This window comes from Rissa tridactyla, chromosome 5 (assembly GCF_028500815.1).
Source record: "Rissa tridactyla isolate bRisTri1 chromosome 5, bRisTri1.patW.cur.20221130, whole genome shotgun sequence".
NCBI lineage: Eukaryota > Metazoa > Chordata > Aves > Charadriiformes > Laridae > Rissa > Rissa tridactyla.
In genome coordinates, this window is record NC_071470.1 from 2,716,776 (window position 1) to 2,736,996 (window position 20,221).

Here is a 20,221-nt window from a genome sequence, read left to right on the forward strand (position 1 = left end):
CTCCATTAGCCATCAACTAGCAGCATTTTATGATTAAGTCAGTTTTAAAATAATAATAATAATTAATAATAATAATAATAATAATGTGTTTCTCAGCTGAGGTAGCATCCAAGATAAATGGAGCTCAAGCAAGCGCACCTATTTTCATCGCAAAAAGCAAATTACAGAATTAGAGCTGTCCTGTACTTAACTGCTGTCTGCCTAAAGAGGCCCCGACGTCGCTGCCAGGGGTGCTCTTTAGAAGAGGCAAATACCTTTGCATTTCTTATTGCCATTCCAGTACACAACTAGGAATCACAGAATGGTTTGGGTTGGAAGCCTTGCAGAAAGACAGCTTTAAACCTCCTAAACCCACGTGGGACAAGTGACCAGTGTTGCTTTTGTAGAGTCACAGAATCACAGAATCCAAAAATGGTGGGGGTTGGACGGGCCCTCTGGAGATCACCCAGTCCCACCCCCTGCCAGAGCAGGGTCACCCAGAGCAGGTGGCACAGGAACGCGTCCAGGCGGGTTTGGAATGTCTCCAGAGACGGAGACTCCACCACCTCTCTGGGCAGCCTGTGCCAGGGCTCTGCCACCCTCACAGCAAAGAAGTTCCTCCTCATGTTGAGAGGAACTTCCTCTGGTCAAGTTTGTGCCCATTACCTCTTGTCCTGTCGCTGGGCACCACTGAGAAGAGCCTGGCCCCATCCTCCTGACACTCACCCTTTAAGGATTTAAAAGCCACACAACAGAAGGAAGGTGCAGCCACGGCAAACCCTCCCAGCGGAGCGGCTGCTTCTCGCTCAGCGTTACCACAAGAACCTGCTCCTGCCATTGCCACCCTAGCGCTATCCATCCAGTCCGGGCGCATGCTGCTGTCACACCTTTATTTTAACAACCTAAGAAGTTTAATCTGTGCCTAGAATGCCCCTCCAGTTCAGAACTTTCAACAAAGAAACAATAAAGAATTATTTTATTTATTTATTCTACTTTGACCTCTTGGGTAGAGAGCATACACTCATTGCGTGGTCCCAATTCAAAACTACGTGAAGAACAAAAGACTAAACGCATTATAAGAGTTATTAAAATATCCATGGATGGTACGAGGAGCTGAAGTTCGGAGTCACGGGTGCTGCCCAACTGCTCGCCCTCTCCTTGCTGAGCTGCTCCGAGCATCCCCGCTCCCACCCAAGCGGCGGGAGCTCCGGGGGCAGCATGGCCGATTCCCTGCACCCACCTTCGGCAGGGAGAGAACCGAAATTCCTGGTTGCCTTCCCCAGACGGGGAGGGGGAGCCCGGCGCGGCTGCCGGGGGGGGGTCACCTCATCGGGGGAACCCCCTGTGCTGCAGGAAACCCCAAAGCAGTGACGTAGGGCAGGAATCATTCCCTCCCCGCCGAGCAGCCGCTTCAGCTGTATTAATCTGGGCCCTGTAAGCTCGTTAAATAATGAACTTTACCCCTAGGCTGGAAAAAAAAAAAAAAAAAGGTGGGGGGAGGCAGTTGCACAAGCTTATCGGTGCCTGCTTGCTGCGGGACGTGCCCTTGCAGGAGCGGTGCGTGAAGAACTACTGCTATTTATATCTGCAGCGCTTCCAGGTGGCCGCGGATCTCCTGGGCAAGGTTACCCACCTGCGCTACATCACAACACCCGCACTTTCTGCCCCGCTCCTCCCCAGCTTCACCCGCGCTTTTAAAAACGTTTCTTAAAATAGGAGTAAAGAGAAATAAAAACGTTGCCCAACGAGCGGACCCCAAAGGCCCTACGACCTGCACTTTGGCATCAGTCCGATATGCAGCGGGGGGATGGCATGTAAAAAACGGAGGAAGCCTAACGTCTATGAACACACGCTCAAGCGATCACGCGTTTGTCAGTGAAGTTAAGAAAGTTCAAGCAGATGACTTTTTTTTTACTGACAGTATAATCATATTTTCCTTGAAACAATTACTTATGGTTTACTTATTTAATCCTTTCATAATTGCTTCAGACGTTCGTCTCCGCATTCTCTCATCCACAGAATACTCGCTCACTCCAACAGTTCCAGCAAAAGCAAGAAACTCACAACTAAAGGCTTCCAACATGACTAAGTCCGCTTGGATCCCGAGTCATCCTCTCTCTCCCCCTCCCACTACTCACCAGTAGGACATTATTCTGTTAACGTAATCGCTTAACACCCGCTGTGCCGCTCACTCCCCGCTCTCTTGACCCCTCTTCCTTTGGTTTGCTAACAGTTCCCCTTTTTCCAGGGAGCCCTTGCACTTCCACGCGGCGCAGGGGCAGCTCCCCGAGACTCGGAGGTTCCCTCGAGGAGCACAGTGACCGTCCCCAACATGTGCACGGGGACACACGGCGTCACTCCGGACAACATCCTCGCTATCAGCTCTTCTGCCTCGGCAGCTGGAGCGTACAAAGTGCGCTCCATTCGGATTCTTTCCACCTCTCCAGCATTCTGAGGCTCAAACCCCAGTTTCGCCCAGCAAATAACTGACTTACAGTCATGGGCTGGAAAAGAGTTGCGGAATTTTATCCTGCACTAAGTTTTGCTTTTTTTTTTTTTTTTTTTTTTTTTTTTATAAATAGTCTCAGTGATAAGAGTGACCCGCTGAACTGATTTCGCTTCCCTATTTTTAAATACTTACTTTTGAAAAATATTTGGTAAAACATTTAAACAGTGTGATCGCCAACAGCATACCAGCATTCAGAACATTGCAACGTAAGCATTCGTCTGCAATCCCAATATTTGAAAAGAGACTACGGTATACTCGGTATTTGAAGACAGACTCCAGTATAAGTCAGTCACCTTTTCCACGCAGAGTATTATTTGAAAAGCACGAGTTCTGTGAACAACAGATGCTGGACGAGAGTTTGAATACCTGAAATAAGTCTGGCTAGCATACACTACCAAAACTCGACTTCCAACGCAGTTACAGTAAAATCTCCCAAATTTCTAGTCAGCAAACCAAACAGCGTAGGAAAAGATACAATAATCAGAATAACGCCTTAACGTTTAACCCAGCCACTTCCCTCCCCGCCCCTTACTGAAATGAACAATCAATGAGCTGGGTCACGATTGCGTTCAGTAAGTATGTCAGAAATCCTCAGAACAAGGAGAGGAGGGGAAAGAGCTGTCAGAAACTCATCAAGGGTCTTCCTAATAACGCCACACGCTTGTACAGCCAGACACTCCGCATCCTTTCTGGGCACCAGCATAGCGGGAACCGCAACACCACGAGTACCAAAGGTACTTGAATTCTACGGTACGAAAGTTCCCATGCAACCAAAAATTAACTCTAAATTGTGAGTATTTGTGACCGGATTCGGAGAATTTAAGCCCAGCCTTCACCCTGCGGCAGGGCAGAAGGAGAGTTTCCAGCCCCCAGCGACGCCGCACGGCTCCCGCCACCCGGGACATGCCAGCACCCGGCCAGTCCCGGGGTGTGCTGTCACCGCGTCCCCCCGCTCCGCCCCTGCCCGGAGCCCTGCCCGCCGCCGCTCCCGGAGGGGGGCTGCCGGAGCTCCCCCCACCCCGCCTCCAGCGGCGGCTGCGGCCGCGACCGAAGGGTCGCTGCCCTCTCCCGGCTCCGCCGCAACCGGCGGGGCCGCGACCGGGACCGGGATGGGGACCGGGAGCGGGATGTGGACCCGAACTGGGAGCGGGGCCACGGACCCGGAGCAGGGACCGGGGCCAGAGACCCGGACCGGGAGCCGGGACCGGGATGGGAACCCGAACCGGGAGCGGCGCCACTGACCTGGACGAGGATGGAGACCCGGATCCGGACCGGGAGCGGGATGGGGACACAGACCCGGAGCCGGGAGCCGGACCGGGGACGGGAGCGGGATGGGGACCTGGGCCAGAGACCCGGACCGGGGTCGGGAGTGGGCTAGGGACCGGGGCTAGAGACCCGGACGGGGAGCCGGGACCGGGAGCCAGGACGGGCACAGGGATGGGGACCGGGGCCACGGACCCGAACCGGGAGCCGGGACGGGCACCGGGATGGGGACCGGCAGCGCTCCCCGCCGGGCAGCCCCCGCAGGGCGGCAGGAGCGGAGCGAGGGGCATCGGCGGCGGGGAGCTGGCTCTTACCTTCGCCTCCCCCGCGTCGGGCTCCTCCTCGTAGTAGCCCTGGCCGGACTGATCGGCGGCGGCGGCCGGGGGCTGCCGGGGTCCCAGCAGCACGGCGCCGGCAGCCAGGCAGCAACCCAGGGAGAGCAGCTCCAGCAAGTGCATCCTGCAAAGATGGCAGGGCGGAGCGGGGCGGCGGGAGGAATGCAGGCGAAATCACCAGGCTCCTTCTCGTCCTCTCTCTCTCTCTCTCTCCCCCCTTCCCTCCTTCTCCCCCCCCCCCCCCCCCCCGCAATATCCAAGGCAGTAAAATCCGCGGGATGGAGAAGATGCGGCGGCGGCGGCGGCTCCCAGGCGCCTACAGGGGAGTTCCCAACTTTGCGAATTCTCACCCAAAGTTACCCGGAGTTTGCCAGGTAAAAAAACCCACCAGGAAACCGGACATCCGAGGCTGCGCTCACCCGGGAGCAGGGGAGGTGGGAAGCGCAGGGAGGAGGAGGAGGAGGAGGAGGAGGAGGAGGAGGAGGAAGAGGAGGGAGGGGAGGGAGAAGGAGAAGGAGGGAGAGAGGGCGAGCGAGCGGCCGCTGCCAGCCGGGGAGCTCCCTTCGCCCTCCCGGGGGGGCCGGGCCGAGGGGCTCGGCTCCGCGCCTCCCTCCGCGGAGCTCTGCCCGCCCGCGGAGCTCCCGCCCGCTCCCCGCGGAGCTCCCGCCGCCTCCGGCGCCTGTCAGCGGGTGCGCGGCGGCGGCGGGGGCCGCGCATGGCGAAAGCGCCCTCTGCCTGCGCGGACGGAGGGGCGGCCTTCCTCCTCCTCTCCTCCTCCTCCTTGTTCTTGTTCTCCTCCTCCTCCTCCTCCTCCTCCTCCTCCCGGCGGCGCCCCGGGGAGCGGATGGCCCCGCACCCCGAAATAAAGCGGCAGAGGCACGGCGTTCCAGTTACACTGCGATTAAAAGTTACCAAATCAACCAAAAGGAAACAAAACAAACAAACAAATAAAAAAAACCCAAACGGTAAACCCAAACCAGATCGCACGCGGCTAACCAAGCGACAACGCTACCGCCTGCTCCAATCCCAGCTGGGCAAAAAGTTATATCCTCTGTACTATTATTTCTGCTTGATGCGAACGGCGCTACTGACCGCTGTTTAGACAGTTAGAAAGCTTTTCAAGTTGTTTTGCATCACTTTTCTACCTCTTTCGGTAACAAGATTGCATGGGAATGAAGCGTGGGGGCAGATCCCCGACTGCCTCGGCTGGATGCTGACAGTCTGCTCCCTGCCCAGGGCAGGGGCTTGGAACTGGATGGCCTTTAAGGTCCGTTCCCACCCAAACCATCCTATGATTCTATGTTACGCCGCTTTTATTCTTCAGGAATCTCACCCAGGGAACAACATTTAGGGCATAAATAATTCGGGGTAAAGGTGCCCCCAGCAGGCCTTTAGATACCTCCTCTTCCTTTTGATTTATTTCTTATCAAGATGGTATTTCAGCTTGCTGCTACACAAATAAATTATTTTGATCCTAGGAAGTAATCCCTTCCTTTGCAACCAGAATGAGAGCTAAAGTTTAAATAGAGCTACAGTTTAAAAGTTTTTACAGTTATTAGAAAGTTATTAAAGCACTAAAATTTTTTTTAACATCTCCACAACACAGTAAACCAATGAAGCAAAGACAGGGGCAGAAGTTAAGCAGAACAGCTATGAAGATATAAAATAATGTACATAAATTAAGAAGCCTATTGTTCTTCAGTGGACCCTTACAGCGCTGGGGATCAAAGCATAGGATTAAAGCCTAAAGGGAGCATAGTCCAAGATGCAAAACCCATCTAAACAGAAACAGAGCATTACTGGTTTGAGTTTAAACATGTTACAGTCTCTCAGAAACATCACAGACTGGTGTAGTAAACAAGTTCATTTGCAGCAGGTTAATAAAACCCGCCTGACAGATCATGCACAGATAATATTATTTCAGTAACCGAGTGCCACGCAAGGAGCGCCTCCCCGTAACTAAATCACGGAACGGGATGGAACATACCGCTCCTGCTGTGCCGTCATAATATCAGCTGGCTTCATTATTTGTTTCCCCAGTTCCCCAGAACTCTCATTCTGTCCTTTCCCCACCTCCCCCCCCCACCCCCGCCTCAAGCCCCAATTCATAGAACATCCATCACGGGATCAAAGGCTTTTATGCAAGAGAGCATTTCCAGCAACTGCTCTGTATAGCAAGTTTGAAGTGTCATAACTGAAAGTAATCACAGTCACAGGGCCTCAGGTCACAATCTAATCACAAGGGGTTTAAAATAGAGCAGTTGAAATCTATGATATTTTATATCTTCTGTTTACAAACAAATAAATATTCCATTGAGTCTGGGTCACTTTAAGATTTTCCTCAATTCAGGCTGTATTTCTTCCCATCCCATAAAAGATTGCTAATTTAAAGGTTTGCTGAGTTAAAAATCTTTTCTCCTTTGCCCACCGCCTAATGATCAATATGCTTCCTCCTGCCTTCAGATTAAGCAGAAATCGGCCTACAAGACAATTAGTTTAAAGTTCTAAGTACACTGGCCGTGAACTGAGCTTATCACACAAACGACTAAAGAGCCATCCCCAGTAGCGTAGAAGTACAGGACTAGGTCTCGCCCCGTTGTGTTCCAGTGCCAACGATAGCTGCTGCTGACAAACGAAGGAAAGTTTTGATGTCAGCTGTAAGATTCCTTCAAACAAATTCTCTTGATGTTGTTTTAAAATTGCATTAAAAAAAAAAAAAATCCAGACGCCATTGTGTTGTTCAAGATGGTGTAACGTACGTCTGTCGAGCACGTTCCTCTCCCGTGTCTGGCCAAACCTGCTGCGTGCATCCCCAGTACATTCCGCTTCTGCGACGGGGATGTGTTTCAATACCTGGTTCCCACCTCCATTCGCCAGCAGCAGGGAAAGTCAGAGGAACCACTGTCAGAAACGTGAGCTGAGGCTGGGGAATAGAAAAGTCCCAATAGGAGCCACAGAAATCAGCAGCGCACTACTGTGATTTCATAGAATCATAGAAATTTCATAGAATCATTTGGTCTATTTGCCTATTGTAGAGTTCAATGTTAACGTTAAATGTTTTCTTTCCACAGAACGTCATTTCCATTCTCCTTCTATTTAAATTCTTGTCTTTGATTCAGACCAATCCCCTTTGCCTTCTCCTCTTAAATAGACCTACAGAGGCCTGCCCAAGAGTTAAAATGACGGGTAGCGTGGTTTGCTTTTGTTTCAACACCCGTAGTGAGTTTCAGCGGAATTTATATTTAATGTATATCTCAAAGATAGGAAACATTGTTCCCCGAGTGCAGCAACTCAAAAGACAGTGGAAGTGCCATTCTGGAGTCGTTCCAAAAGACGGCAGTGCTGTAGTAAGCTTCAGTCCTTAGTTCCTCTACAGGACAGGACAGGACCCCCCCCGTGTTTCCCCTAGTGCTTAAAAGCATGGGGAAAAAAAACAACTGGGTATTGATCAGTGTCTTAAATATCTAAATCCTATGTAAATACTGTAAATGAGCCTGATATGTGTAGGGCAAAAAAGAAAGAAGGGAAGAAAAGGCATTTCGGGATCGGTGCCAAACTGCTCGAACAGCTGCTCGCTAATGCGTTTTCTGCCAGTTGGATCTTTCATTCCCAAGTTTTATTACACATTTCGTATCATATTGCTTATCCGCTTTGAGTAACCAGCGCTACGGAAGAGAAGACTCAGCTACTGACAAGGGATGGAGCGGTGGATTTCAGCCTGTAGTCCACTTCTCTCCTCAAACCCTCTTCTACATATAAAACAGATGTAATTTAATGGAAACATTTAGGAGTACTGCAGTTTTACCGCTTGTGTGCATGATGGCCTTCCTCATTCCTCACAAGGAGAGTTAAAAACATGTCTTTTTTTGCACAGGCCCTCATTTAGTATTTTCTTACGTGATCCGAGAAAAGGGTCTAAGCGTGGCGGCTTGAAGATCATCGAAAGCAACTGAAATCTTTTCCTTGACTTTGATGAGGCGTCCTCACTGTAAAATTTAACCTGTGGGAAACTGCTCTGCACCAAACCTCCAGCGAGGGATCATGAAACGCAACTTTTTCCATTCATTTTTCTCTTAAAATATTGCCAGGATGGGTAACTTCAGTTCAGAGAGAAAAGACATCAACGCTGCAAAATCATTTTCCACGACGCCTGAGGCAGCAACCTGCACTTTTTTATTACCTAGAAATTTCTCTCTCATTTGGTAAGAAAGTTGGTCCCTCTTGAAAATTAATTAACAAGACAAGAATCCTTAGTCTTCGGCCCTTTGACACTGCTTGATATTCAGGGATTACAGGATTATTGGGATTTCTTTGTTCTCAGGGATCCTCTTTCTAAACTGTCGCGATCACGACTATTGGCATCTAACGTTGGAGTTTCTCGGTGCTACAGACTGGGCGAGTGCAACAGCATCCACCCCCTGCAAGCCTTGCTGTAATAAGGGGTTAGGAGGGTGCAAAAATGGACAGCACAAGGCGGCATCTCCAAAAAAGGGTTGGAATTCCCCAAAGCAAATTACATCTCTCTAAAGCTGCCCTAGATTGAGAAGGGAGAAAGCCCTAGCACACATTTAATTCAGCTGTCTTTCTCTTTACCGTAGTTCTTCTTCCCTCTTGATGCAAGGATCCCTCTTGATCCCCCTCGCGATGCAAGGTCTCACGCGTGAGCAGGTGCGCGGAGAACAGTCGTTTAACGTCCTGTAAACACATTCATCTCTCCGTGCAGTGATGATGGTCTTTGTTATCACCTCTGACTATAAACAACAAAATGACTGATCGTAGATTTATGCTGCCTCTTAACCGAAAGCTGTGCACAATCGAGACTGTGTACAGCCGAAGCCCTGTCACTACATAAACAAATTCAACAAAACAGATTAGGATTTAACAGCATGGGACCACTACACAAGCAAACTCTTATCAGGTTACGTACCTTCAGAATCTCTTTTCCCCCAGTTAGACTTAGAAAATTTTGGAATGTATCAGAGCAAAATATTCCTAAACCAATTCAAAAGACATTTCTATATAATTGCTAAAACAATGCCAGAAATAATTCTTTCTGGAGAGATGCGGTTTCCAGTAACTTTGTTCCTGCACCTCTTCTCCACTCATATATATTCTGCTGCATTCCCCCCCCTTTTCTTCAGTGCTTCAAACCTTCTATTTAGTATTTTGGCTGCTAGGGAAATTAAGAATATGCTAAACCCTTCAAATGCAAATTGCTAAAGAATCAAAACTTCCACAAATTGCCAAACAGTATTGAGACAAATGCATTTCCAATCCTAGAATAGTGTAATGTAATATTGCTGATTATGCTCCTCATTTTTCTTTATTATTTAACAGGTTTTCTTTACCAAAGTAAATGCTACTCCTGCTCTCTTTATATGTTTGAACGCTTACCCTTCCTTACTTAGTCATCTTGTTTTAAGCCAAATAAGATCAGTTTTCCCAACATTTCTGTAGAAATTTTTATTTTCTAATGTTCTGCTTATCCATATAACCGTCACTTGAATAATCTTTAGTCAGTCCAGGGGTTCTTTGAAAGATGATGCCCACCACTGGGAAGGGTACTGCAAACCTACCTGGGTCGAGCAGAACAGAAAACCCCAACCCGTTCCCCTGCAGGTACATTCCCAGATGGCATTTGCCTATTAGGCAGTTGTGTTCAGCTTGTAATCCGCTGTAACTCTTGGATATTTTGTGAGAATTATCTATCCAGCCAGATGTTCCCTTTCCTGCAGTCCTAGATCTGACTTTTCCAACCTAAGCGAAGTGCTGACGTTTCCCAACAGCATGGTATCCGCTATCTCCTATGTTTTACCAGTCATCTCTTGACTTTATCAAAATTATTTCCAATTTTAAGCCTGTCAGTGCTGTCCTTGCTAGCTAGATCTCATCTATAAATGTACCAAAGGGAAGGTGTATTCCACCCACGCTGCCCTTGATTCCTTGTGGTCAGCAGAAGCATCGTTAGAGACCTATCGCAAGGCTTGGCTGAAGGTCGAAACTCCCCTCCCGAGGTTCAGGATGGCAGGGTTTGCTTCAGCCCATCTGATGGATTCAGAAACCAAAAATGCCAAAATGGGCGGACATTCCAGAGAGGTGGTGGAGTCTCCGTCTCTGGAGACATTCCAAACCCACCTGGACGCGTTCCTGTGCCACCTGCTCTGGGTGACCCTGCTCTGGCAGGGGTGGGACTAGATGATCTCCAGAGGTCCCTGCCAACCCCACCATTCTGTGATTCTGTGATTCAGATCTGAGATTCTTGCTTAGGCCCATCTTCATTTTTTGCATAGTTCAAAATAGTTGGAGATCAGTTTTAAAATGATGGAAGAAAAGTTTGTGGTTTGGGTTGGGGTTGGCTTTTGGGTTGGGTTTCTTGTTTTGTTGTTTTTTTTTATTTCCTTGATACACAAGGTAGTAAACTTCTGGAATTTGTTACGAGAAGTTGGAGGCAGACAACTGTGAGGATTAAAAGTGGACCTGAGAAATTAATGGCGATCAGGGCCATAAATTGATACCCAAAAAGGAGGGGGGGGGGAAGGTGGGAGTAGAGGAGTACAACGATGCATACTTAACTCAATGAGTGCAGACGCTGGAAAAGCGTGGAGGAAATGGACTGCAGCAGCAGCCAGTCTTGTGTGCTCTCCCTAAATAGCATCTTCAATTGCAACTCTCGGAGACACAAAACTAGATAGACAGTCTAGACGGATGGTTTGTCTGAGCCAATAGGACGTTTCTTATATTTTGAGGGAAACTGAATCAATTTCTCATTGATTCAGGTCCAAACCACAAAGTAAATTTGTTCTTGTCTTTTAGTCTCATGTTCAGACCACGTACGCTTAGTCATAACAAAAATACGTATTTTTACACATCACTATTGCACCAGAAGTCAGTCCAACAGATAGGGCTGGAAGGAAGCGCACAGCAAATCCAATCTGTAAAATATTCTTTATAATCTACAATGAAATGAAAAAAGAGTGCCATTGCCATCACCACTGAAACTAGATTTCATCACTCTGTCTTAAACAGAAAAAACCTAAACCCGAACCCATGTATCTGCTTTTTGGATACATATCACAGTAAAACAGTAAAGAAGCAGATTTTTTATTTTATATATTCATTTGTTTTTTAAAACAAATAAGACAAAGCAAAACAAGACGCCTACATAGCAGTTTTCGGTCAGGAAGTTACCGTTACTAATAGTTTGAATTGGCACCATGCTTAACTTGGTTACTAAGAAGGTTTTGTTCTCTGCTAAACAATTACTTACTAAAAAACATGACATGTTCCCTTCAAAAAGTTATATGTTTTGTGCTGAATCAAGAGTGTTATTGTTGCTATCAGACCTAAGGATACATCCTGGGCACAAAACCAGAAGGATGCAGAGCCACCATCTGTAAGAATTCAAAATTCAATCCCTAACCTTTTCATTTCTCAAAAGCCGCTAAAAAAAAAAAAAAAAAAAAAAAAAAAGAAAAGGCAATGGCAAAGAATTAAGGAACAAAGGTGCATTGATATGCAGATTGCATCAGAGGCCACAAGCAATTCCTTCCTTCACCGTCGGGCCAGGAAACTTCATTTTCTGAAGCACTCAACACTGGGTGGCACAGATCCTACTTCCCTGTGGTATAGTGACAGCCGTGCTAATTTCCCCCCTTATCATTAATGAATTTATGTAATAAGAGGCATTCTGAGACCAGTTCTTGACTGTTTCTTCCTTTCAGCCCAACCGGTTAACCTCTCCTTTGGCCAGTCTCTTGACTTGCGACACTTCGGGCCAGGCGGCTGACACACGCGACGCGGGACCAGAGCATCGCTGGGCAAAGCAGCCTCCATTGACCACATCATCGTCCTTCTGCTTGCTTATCTCTTTGTAACTTGAATTTAAGCAGCTATTACCGATCCAAAAAGCGGGCAGCATGCTGGGCCTAATCTATTTTTCAAATGCCGATCCCATCAGAAACCTACGGCTGTACTCCACAGGGACACTTCATCTAATCTGTCCCAGCGTAAAACTCTTCAGTGCAAAGGGCAGAGCAACAGACCACTTTCAGCAGCAGGTTCCAGCTGTGGAACTCAACCTAATCTTCTCTATTGATAATGAATATAAGCCTGAGTGTATTCAAAACTAAAACCAACCCCAGCTTCTTAGTCAGACTCCCTGCGGCAACGGCAACTTCCCAGGGTAACCGGCTGATCTGGATAGAGGAGGAGGAGGTAGAGAGACGAGCATACACAATTAAAAAAAGCTAAAATCTGCAGATATAGCATTAAAAAAAAAAGATAGGTTCCAAAATGTGGATTATTACATTCAGATAATTTTCAGAGATGCACAGAAGTCACCTTTGCTTACCCTTTTCAGCTTTAAAAATTTGAGTGGTGAAAAAGCCAGCTTTGTCATCGCCTTTTTTTGGAGCCAGATTTTGGGTTTCCTCCCTAGTAGCCCCAGCAGGTTAGTCACAATTGTGTGCTAGTCCCTTTCACAGAATCACAGAATGGCAGGAGTTGGCGGATCATCAGAATCTGGAGATCACCCGGTCCCACCCCCTGCCAGAGCAGGGTCACCCAGAGCAGGTGGCACAGGAACGCGTCCAGGCGGGTTTGGAATGTCTCCAGAGACAGAGACTCCACCACCTCTCTGGGCAGCCTGTGCCAGGGCTCTGCCACCCTCACAGCAAAGAAGTTCCTCCTTGTGTTGAGACACACGTTCTGCTCTTGGATTACTCCTAGTAAGTCTCCGGTCTCTTATAATGAAAATGGGTGTTTACTGGTGGATCCTTGGATTTCTGGTATTCCAGCTGGTAAAACTGCATAAAAAATAATATAGTCCCAAAGGGATATTTGTTTCCACACAGTTCTGAAAGGAGTGTTATGTTCACCCAATAGGCTGACGTTTATAGTCCACAGTTTTGCACTGAAGTCACCAAAGCGGCCAGAGGGAATTAGGAGCAATTATTAATTGTAATTAGATCATTTTACATTTTAATAGGCTTCTTTCAAATCACATCTGATTTTTATAAGTGAATTTTCCTTTTCTTGCTCTTATCCAAATATGTCGATGATCTATCCAAAAAGGATAAGATTCTTTTTCACTCAAATGGGAAAGTAATATGTTCATGTAGTGATATTTATAGCAAGGCTGTTAACATTCATAGGAGGTCTTGAAAAAATCCTTTGAGTTTTAAAACTATGGAGGAAAGTGTATTCCCTCTTTCCCAACCAGAACTTCAAAGTCGAGACATTACAGTACAGTAGTTTCAAGGGTTTTTCTGCATATTTATTGTGTGACCTATTGTTTAGTTAAACTGTGCGGCAGATGCCTTGTTAAATAATAACGCTGAGGGCCCGTAGGAGTAAAACAACATTTTGAGTTCAATCTACTCTCAGTCAAGGTCAAAAAGAGCTGGGACCAGTTTTCAAAAGCTTACCCTAAATATACAGTATCAAAGTTCATAATTAAGAAGGCTCATTTCATCAGTCAGCCTCATGTTTGCACAGCAGTGGGAGTAATTATAACACGACTCATTCTTTCAGGTTGGCTTGAACACTTGACCTTATAAGCAACCTCCTTTTCTTTCCCCCCTCCTAAGATGCAAAGCCAAACCATTTGATTTTAACAAAACAGAGCTGTCAGTTTGACATTTCAAAGCACATTTAACTGCTTTCTTTCATTAAAAAGATAGTTTATCTTAAAAATAGAAATTTACAAGCTATTTCTACTAATTTTTACCATGCAAAGATTAAAAAAAAAAAAAAAAGAAAAAGTTTCTGCTTGCTTGACCTTTTCTTCAGTTCATCAGTTGAACTGTATTTGTTCCAGTCTCCACAATACACAGAAATCCCCAAATTCATGCAACTGCCAGGATGCCTCAAGGGCACCGTTGCCTTGATATTCCTCTTACATCATGCCAACATTCACTGACTCACACGGGGCCACAGAATGTGAAATCCAAAAGGAGAATTACAATTGTTTTCGACAGTAGTCATGTGCGGGCAGATATTCAGCAAAACTAACCGCACCCAGAAAAAGTAAAACAGACGGAAGAGGATCTCACCTCCCTTTTGTCATCCCAGAATTAAACCTCTAGTCTGGTTGTCCATTACAGTCAATGAAGAGTGGTAGGTCCCTCCCAGAGCAGAACTCGTTCTCCGTTTCTTTGGCATTTACTTCGGGACATGCACTAAACTATGATTTCTCTCTGTTGGTAATAGGGGAAGATTGTATGCTAACTTTGAGATCTCTAAAGTTACAGAAGAGAAGTCTCATGCTGAGAATCTACATGGGAAAACCCATCCCTGGGGAGCCTCAACGCCATAAGGGGATGTCCAAGAATTATAGGAGGAAAGAGGCCCAGGAATTTAAGTGAGGCAAGTAATTAAATCCATGAAATTAGTCTCCAACTTGGTGATTTGACTATCAAAATAGAGCAAAGGCAATAGCAGCATAATTGGTAAAACAAGAGGAGTGTTTGGTTGTCGTCTGACTTCATGCTTTCGCTTTAGATTTATGCCTTGCTCGTTCTTCTTAGCTCTTTTTTGAGGAAAAAAATTGAAAGGTATGACAGATCTCAATTTTTAGACGTCAGCAGCAGTTTTCTTTTTACTTGATTCTCTTTACTGAAGAATCATCAAATTAATTAATGAAAAAAGAAATCACATTGCAATTGGCTGAAGTCAGTCTAAGAAGTTATAAAGTGAAGCTAACGTCATGTTACACGATGGTTAGTGAATTTCCAGAACAACTACCAGTGGATCTTACCTCAATTACAGTTTTTCAATTGTTTTTAAGCATTTATAATACTTACAAACTATATTTGAAACAGCTTCTGGTAACAGAGCCTTTTTTGCTAATTCTGAGAAACTCAGAAATTAATTCTGAGCACTTTTTGTAATCAGTCACTATAAAGACTGAGAATAAAGTAGTATTTACAGCAGTAAAAAAACAATTAAAACTCATAACTTTTCGTTATAGAGAGGTTTTCCTCTCCATAGGACACAGTCAAAAACTAACTTATCTAGATAAAACTTACATCAAGAGAGCAAAATTACATTGACTGTCAAATATACTATCTAGTGTAAAGTCCTTCTCCATCTCCATCATCTGTAATACACTGCGATTCCTTGAGTTGCTATAAAGATTTATGGAGCCAGTCTAACGCCATGGTCTCTTTCCTAGTAGTACAAGAGCCACTCTACTAGCAACCAGAATACGCTCAGTAATCAGAAATTAAAATTATTACTGCCCTTGTTCTGAATGATCCATAGTAAGAGCTCTTACATTCAGGGACAATATCCATGCAAGGGTCCAAGTCATGCACAGAGGGATACTCAAAAGTTTATTTTTTCCCTATCTGTGTCTGCAGTAATCTTCTTTTTCTCCAAATTTCCCATTTTCTGATGTTACCCTACTTTAGCAAGTTTCACAGACTAGTATGCAGTCAAAGGTAACCTCTCAAAGCCCAGCTCCGCGGGAAGAGAAGAAAGAGAAGAGAGGCAGGATTTTTTCTCAGATCTGGCCATTAGGTAAGTGCGGTTTGTTCTTTGCTTCACTACTGGGGGCGTTCCGTACAACTGTACATGAAGGAGAAAGAAGAGCCAAGTCCTAGCGCTATTGAGATTATTTTATAAAGCCGGGATATTAGGGATACTTTCTGTATACCAGGATGGGTGGGTGGGGAAGGAACCCAAAGCGTAGCATACGCTGATATAGCAAATGAATATCTAAAGTAAATACTTGTCAAAATCACAGACTGGTTTGGGTGGGAAGGGACCTTAAAGCCCACGCAGTGCCACCCCCTGCCCTGGGCAGGGACACCTCCCACCAGCCCAGGTTGCTCCAAGCCCCATCCAACCTGGCCTTGAACCCCTCCAGGGATGGGGCAGCCACAGATGATCCACAAAGGCTTGATTCACAAATTCTCCTTGATCCACAAATCAAGCAGAACAGAAAGAGCATATTGCTAGATGATCTGAAATTCTGACTGAATTCTGGGATAGAGTCTTATTTTTATGTAAGATGCCATAAAGAGTGCAAAGTGCTCTACAAAGCGAGAAAGTCGGCTACTGATTAAATGAAGGCAATCGCATTTTAGACACAAGCAGGGTCGGAAAAGCTTAAAAAGTTGGGGTGGAGCAAGAAACATGTAAAGAATAGATTCCAGGTCAGAAAAGAAAGAAACCCTCCATTTCATTTGATCAGTATGAAACCTTTTTAAAGAAATACTAACGAGAGTAATTACTTTATTACTACTAGAGTAAGAATTCCATCTTAAAAAAGTCTAATTTTCAAATTCTGAGATTCCTTTCTCAGGGAAGCTGGATACAGTTCCTTGCAGGGAAGTTGATGCTGTAGACTTCTACGAGTGGAGATACACCTAGAAGAGTCTTCAAAACCTCATGATGGGCCCTTGTGAGGTTGTTTTGGGGGCTTTTGTGTGTGTTTGACAGCAGTTGGATTTTTTTTTTCCCCTCCAAAGACTACATATCAAAAGGTTGTCATTTTACACCCTTACCCCCAAAACCCCAGACAACACCTCCCCCCACTTTTTTTATGCCAATCTTGTATACTCTGAAAACTGAAAAAAGAATTAAAAATAAACGGCTTTTTCGACTTAAAGAACCTCTCTTATGAAAGACTACTTTGTGAGAGAAACTTGCTAACAATTTTGGTGATGTTTGAGTGTGCTATACATCAGTCCAGCTGACTCGTGACTCCTTTCATTTTTCAGGAATAATGTATTCAAAATATTCTGGCTAGCAAAAAACCCACCCGTTCGATAAAAGGCACAGTTTTATCAAGGAAGAAGCAGCCAGATTTATACGTACATTGTTTTGCCATAAGAGAGAGCACGCCATTTTTCTTTCCTTTTCCTTGCACCACAACTACAAGCCTTTATAATGTGTATTATTGATAATTATAACTTTATGAGGATTTTCATCTAACATGGTAAAGCGCCTTGCTGGACTCTGTATGATAATAAGGATTTTTTTTTTTTAAATTTTTTTTTTTTTTGGAGGGAATTGGGAGAGTTTTCTATAGAACATAATATACACAAAACATATCCTAAGCCTGCCAGTTAAAGAAATGAGCAGAAGAGAGTTTTGCAAGTCTGATTTTATTGTAGGTATAAATGCATTTAACAAAACCTCACCCAAAGCTTCTTAGATGATATCATGGATGAACGACATAGCTAACGTTAAGTATTAAAATCCAAAATCACTTTATTTTTCCCCTTTCAGACAAGATTTAGAATATGGTTCTGCTCCCAACAAAAAGGACAAAAGGAAAAAAAAAGCATCTGAGAAAAAACACCACCACAACCACTCAACGCCAACCACAACCACCCAACTGGGAGCTGCTAACCCATAGTTCTGCTTGAGGAGGAGAGAAACAACAAGCATTTTACTCACAATTATAAAGTCTTCTAAGCTGGAAATAGAGGTCCTTGAGACAAAGAGCATTCCTGTATGTCTCCCTCATCGCAAAGGAACCCCCCTTTGTTTCAAAACCACAGCTCTGGTCATCACTGAGCCTGGTCCCCTCGTACACGGCCAGATCAGCTTTTTGAAGACTATTGTGGAACGGTGTTTTCAGTTAAGTCTCAGAATTTCACAAACTAGTGGAGAAGCACGCGGAGTTTCCTTACTTACGTAGCCCTGTGGTAGTCCTTACGCTCTGCACGTATTATGGGATGGGTTTTCAGCAAACCAGATGTGAAAATCCCCCACAAGTTGACCTCTTCCTTCTGTTGGAACCAAGTTTATGGTCATAATTTGAACAGCTCTGCTTTTCCTTTGCGCATCTCACAAGATTGAAATAAACGGAAACAGGACAACTGTGTTCCGCGTATTACTTCATTTATAGCTAAATATCAATTATTTCATAGAAACAGGCTGATTTTCAGAAGTATCAGGTTTTATGGGAGCTGCTAATTTTAGTTTCTCTGAATGCCACACTCGGTTTCCCTACCATTTGAGATTCAGCTTAGAAAATTCTGCCCAGTACCTCTGTACGCACTCTCATTGCAAACATTAAAAACCTGTGGGTGAGAAGATTCCATACGCATCCACCCCAACTGTCTCGTGTGATAAAAGCAAACCGCTCACCTGAATTAATTCAGAGTTGAAAGAGCGTGCCAGCTGAGGTACGGCTTCCACTCCACAGGCACTGTACTTTTAATCTCTATTTAAAACGCCCGTTGTCTCTTACAGAATTACGAACAGATAATAATCCCACTGAGGTTTTTTTCTCCTGAATTTAGCTGGTCTGCCACACAATGAAGTTCACAGCTGTGGTAGTACTGTTTGTTTTAAAATGATACCATGTACGTGGCCTTCGTCATTACATAATTAAGTAAATTGTTAATCTTTTTGCATTAGCTACAGAGGCTTATGCTTGATTGTTATTAAAACGAGAAAGAAATAGTTGCTATTTACCTCTTGTTGTTGTTGTTATTTGTTTTTTAACCTGTCGCTATTTACCTCTTGTTGTTATTTGTTTTTTAACCTGTCGCTATTTACCCTTTTTTTGTTGTTATTTGTTTGTTAACCATTTGCTATTTACTTTTTTTGGTTGTTATTTACCTTTTTTGCCACGTACTTGAGGTAGCAACCCTAGGAAGTCGCACGGACTATAATTCCATTAGGACACTCATTATGTATTCTCACTTCAAAGACGAAAAAAATTGCGTGAAGTAACATATCCTATTAATCACAGTGATTTGAATCCATCTAATCTTCCTCTATAATTTTGGCTGGAAAGCTATTATAATGTCAAATACTATTAGTGAAGCCTTAGCTCCTCAATATACGCAGCACCAGTTTGTGCCTGAGAATCGACTGAAGGGAGCTCTGGGACAATGGAAGGGCAGCGGGGCCGGTGGCCTCTGCTCTCCAATTCAGGGACACGAAGAAAAAAGTGAATTCACTCGGAGCTGCCAACTCCGAAACATCTCAGTTCAACGTGATTTCACCAAAGATCAAATGGAAAAGGCTAATCTTGTTTTCTAGACACTTAAATCCCATTTTCCCAGGCAGATTTACCCCCTGTTTTGTCCAAATGTGTCTTAAACAGAATATCTTATTCTGAAGTGTCTTTTTTTTTTTTTTTTTCCCTCTAATACAACAGGGACAATAGCACTGAATACATCAGTGTCACAGTTATTGTTTCCAAAGATTAGGCAGAAGGCCACAAGACATCTATGGAAAGGAGAAGGCATGTCACTCATGCTCTTACAGTACATTTACACTTTATGAAAATATTTACTTATATTTGTATATCAGTAGTTTTCAGCTTGTATCCTCCCATGCTTGTAATCATCCTGCATTGGGAGAAAGCAACACAAACCCTTATTAGACCATCTGGGGCCTCTAACGTCGGGTTTTTTTTCTTTTGTTTAAATAAAAGATTGCCAGGAGTGCAGTTTTACTAATATTTGGTCAGTGTTTTGTACATGAAAGACACCCTGCTGCTCAGTCACATGCACACTACCAGAACGGTTAAAAGAAAATGAATAAAACATGCAGCCATATGTTTTGGCAACTGGGAGTTACCCAAATGTTGCTCAAGATGAATCACCTACGGAAAAAAATGTAGTTATAATTCCACAAATATGGGATTTAAATTGGTATTTTCCCCCTTTGTCATCTGATGTTTCACTCTGAAAGCATTGCTTTGTTCGACTCTAAAGATTTGCTTTCTCCATTTCCAGGATGAGGTTGGACTCGATGATCTGAAAGGTCCCTTCCATCCTAGGCAATTCTAGGATTCTGTGATTTTTCCTATTTCCCTTCAGCAAGGTTTTGGGTTCAATTCAAAGCCCAAAGCATTAAAAAATCTATGTTCTACGCACTGGCAGAAAAGTTTACCGAGTTTTTGTCTGTGAATCTGACTACTCAAGTCACAGTGTTATAAGAAGTTCCATTTTGGATGTAATTCAGAGCCTTGTGTTCATTATTTGCATAGGAAAGAAAAAAAAGAAAAAAGCTGATATTCCAATACTAGTAAAATCCCAAGTTTGCTAAAAATCAATAACAAAATTTTCCTCTATCCTCAGCGAGAAAGCTTCATCCCCAGCGTTTTGCTTTTCAGGCAGAACAGTACACGAAGAAGAAATCTATAGACATCTTGGCTTTTAAA

The 20,221-nt window shown here is 44.7% G+C and overlaps 1 protein-coding gene across 3 annotated transcripts in view; it reads right to left on the reverse strand.

Annotated features, from left to right (window-relative positions):
- VEGFC (vascular endothelial growth factor C) overlaps positions 1-4,458 on the reverse strand; it is an 85,053-nt gene extending 80,595 nt beyond the window's left edge. Inside the window, exon 1 of one of the 3 annotated variants that reach the window (XM_054202480.1) lies at positions 4,437-4,458. Coding sequence is in view for 1 of the 3 variants with exons in the window: in XM_054202477.1 (XP_054058452.1) it covers positions 4,066-4,209 (144 nt within the window). In the remaining 2 variants the exon portion in view is untranslated. Of the gene's footprint in view, positions 1-2,117; positions 2,220-4,065; positions 4,303-4,436 lie in introns of those variants that run through there. The other 2 variants (XM_054202478.1, XM_054202477.1) reach the window with 2 other exon arrangements.
- Between the last annotated feature and the right edge of the window lie 15,763 nt (positions 4,459-20,221).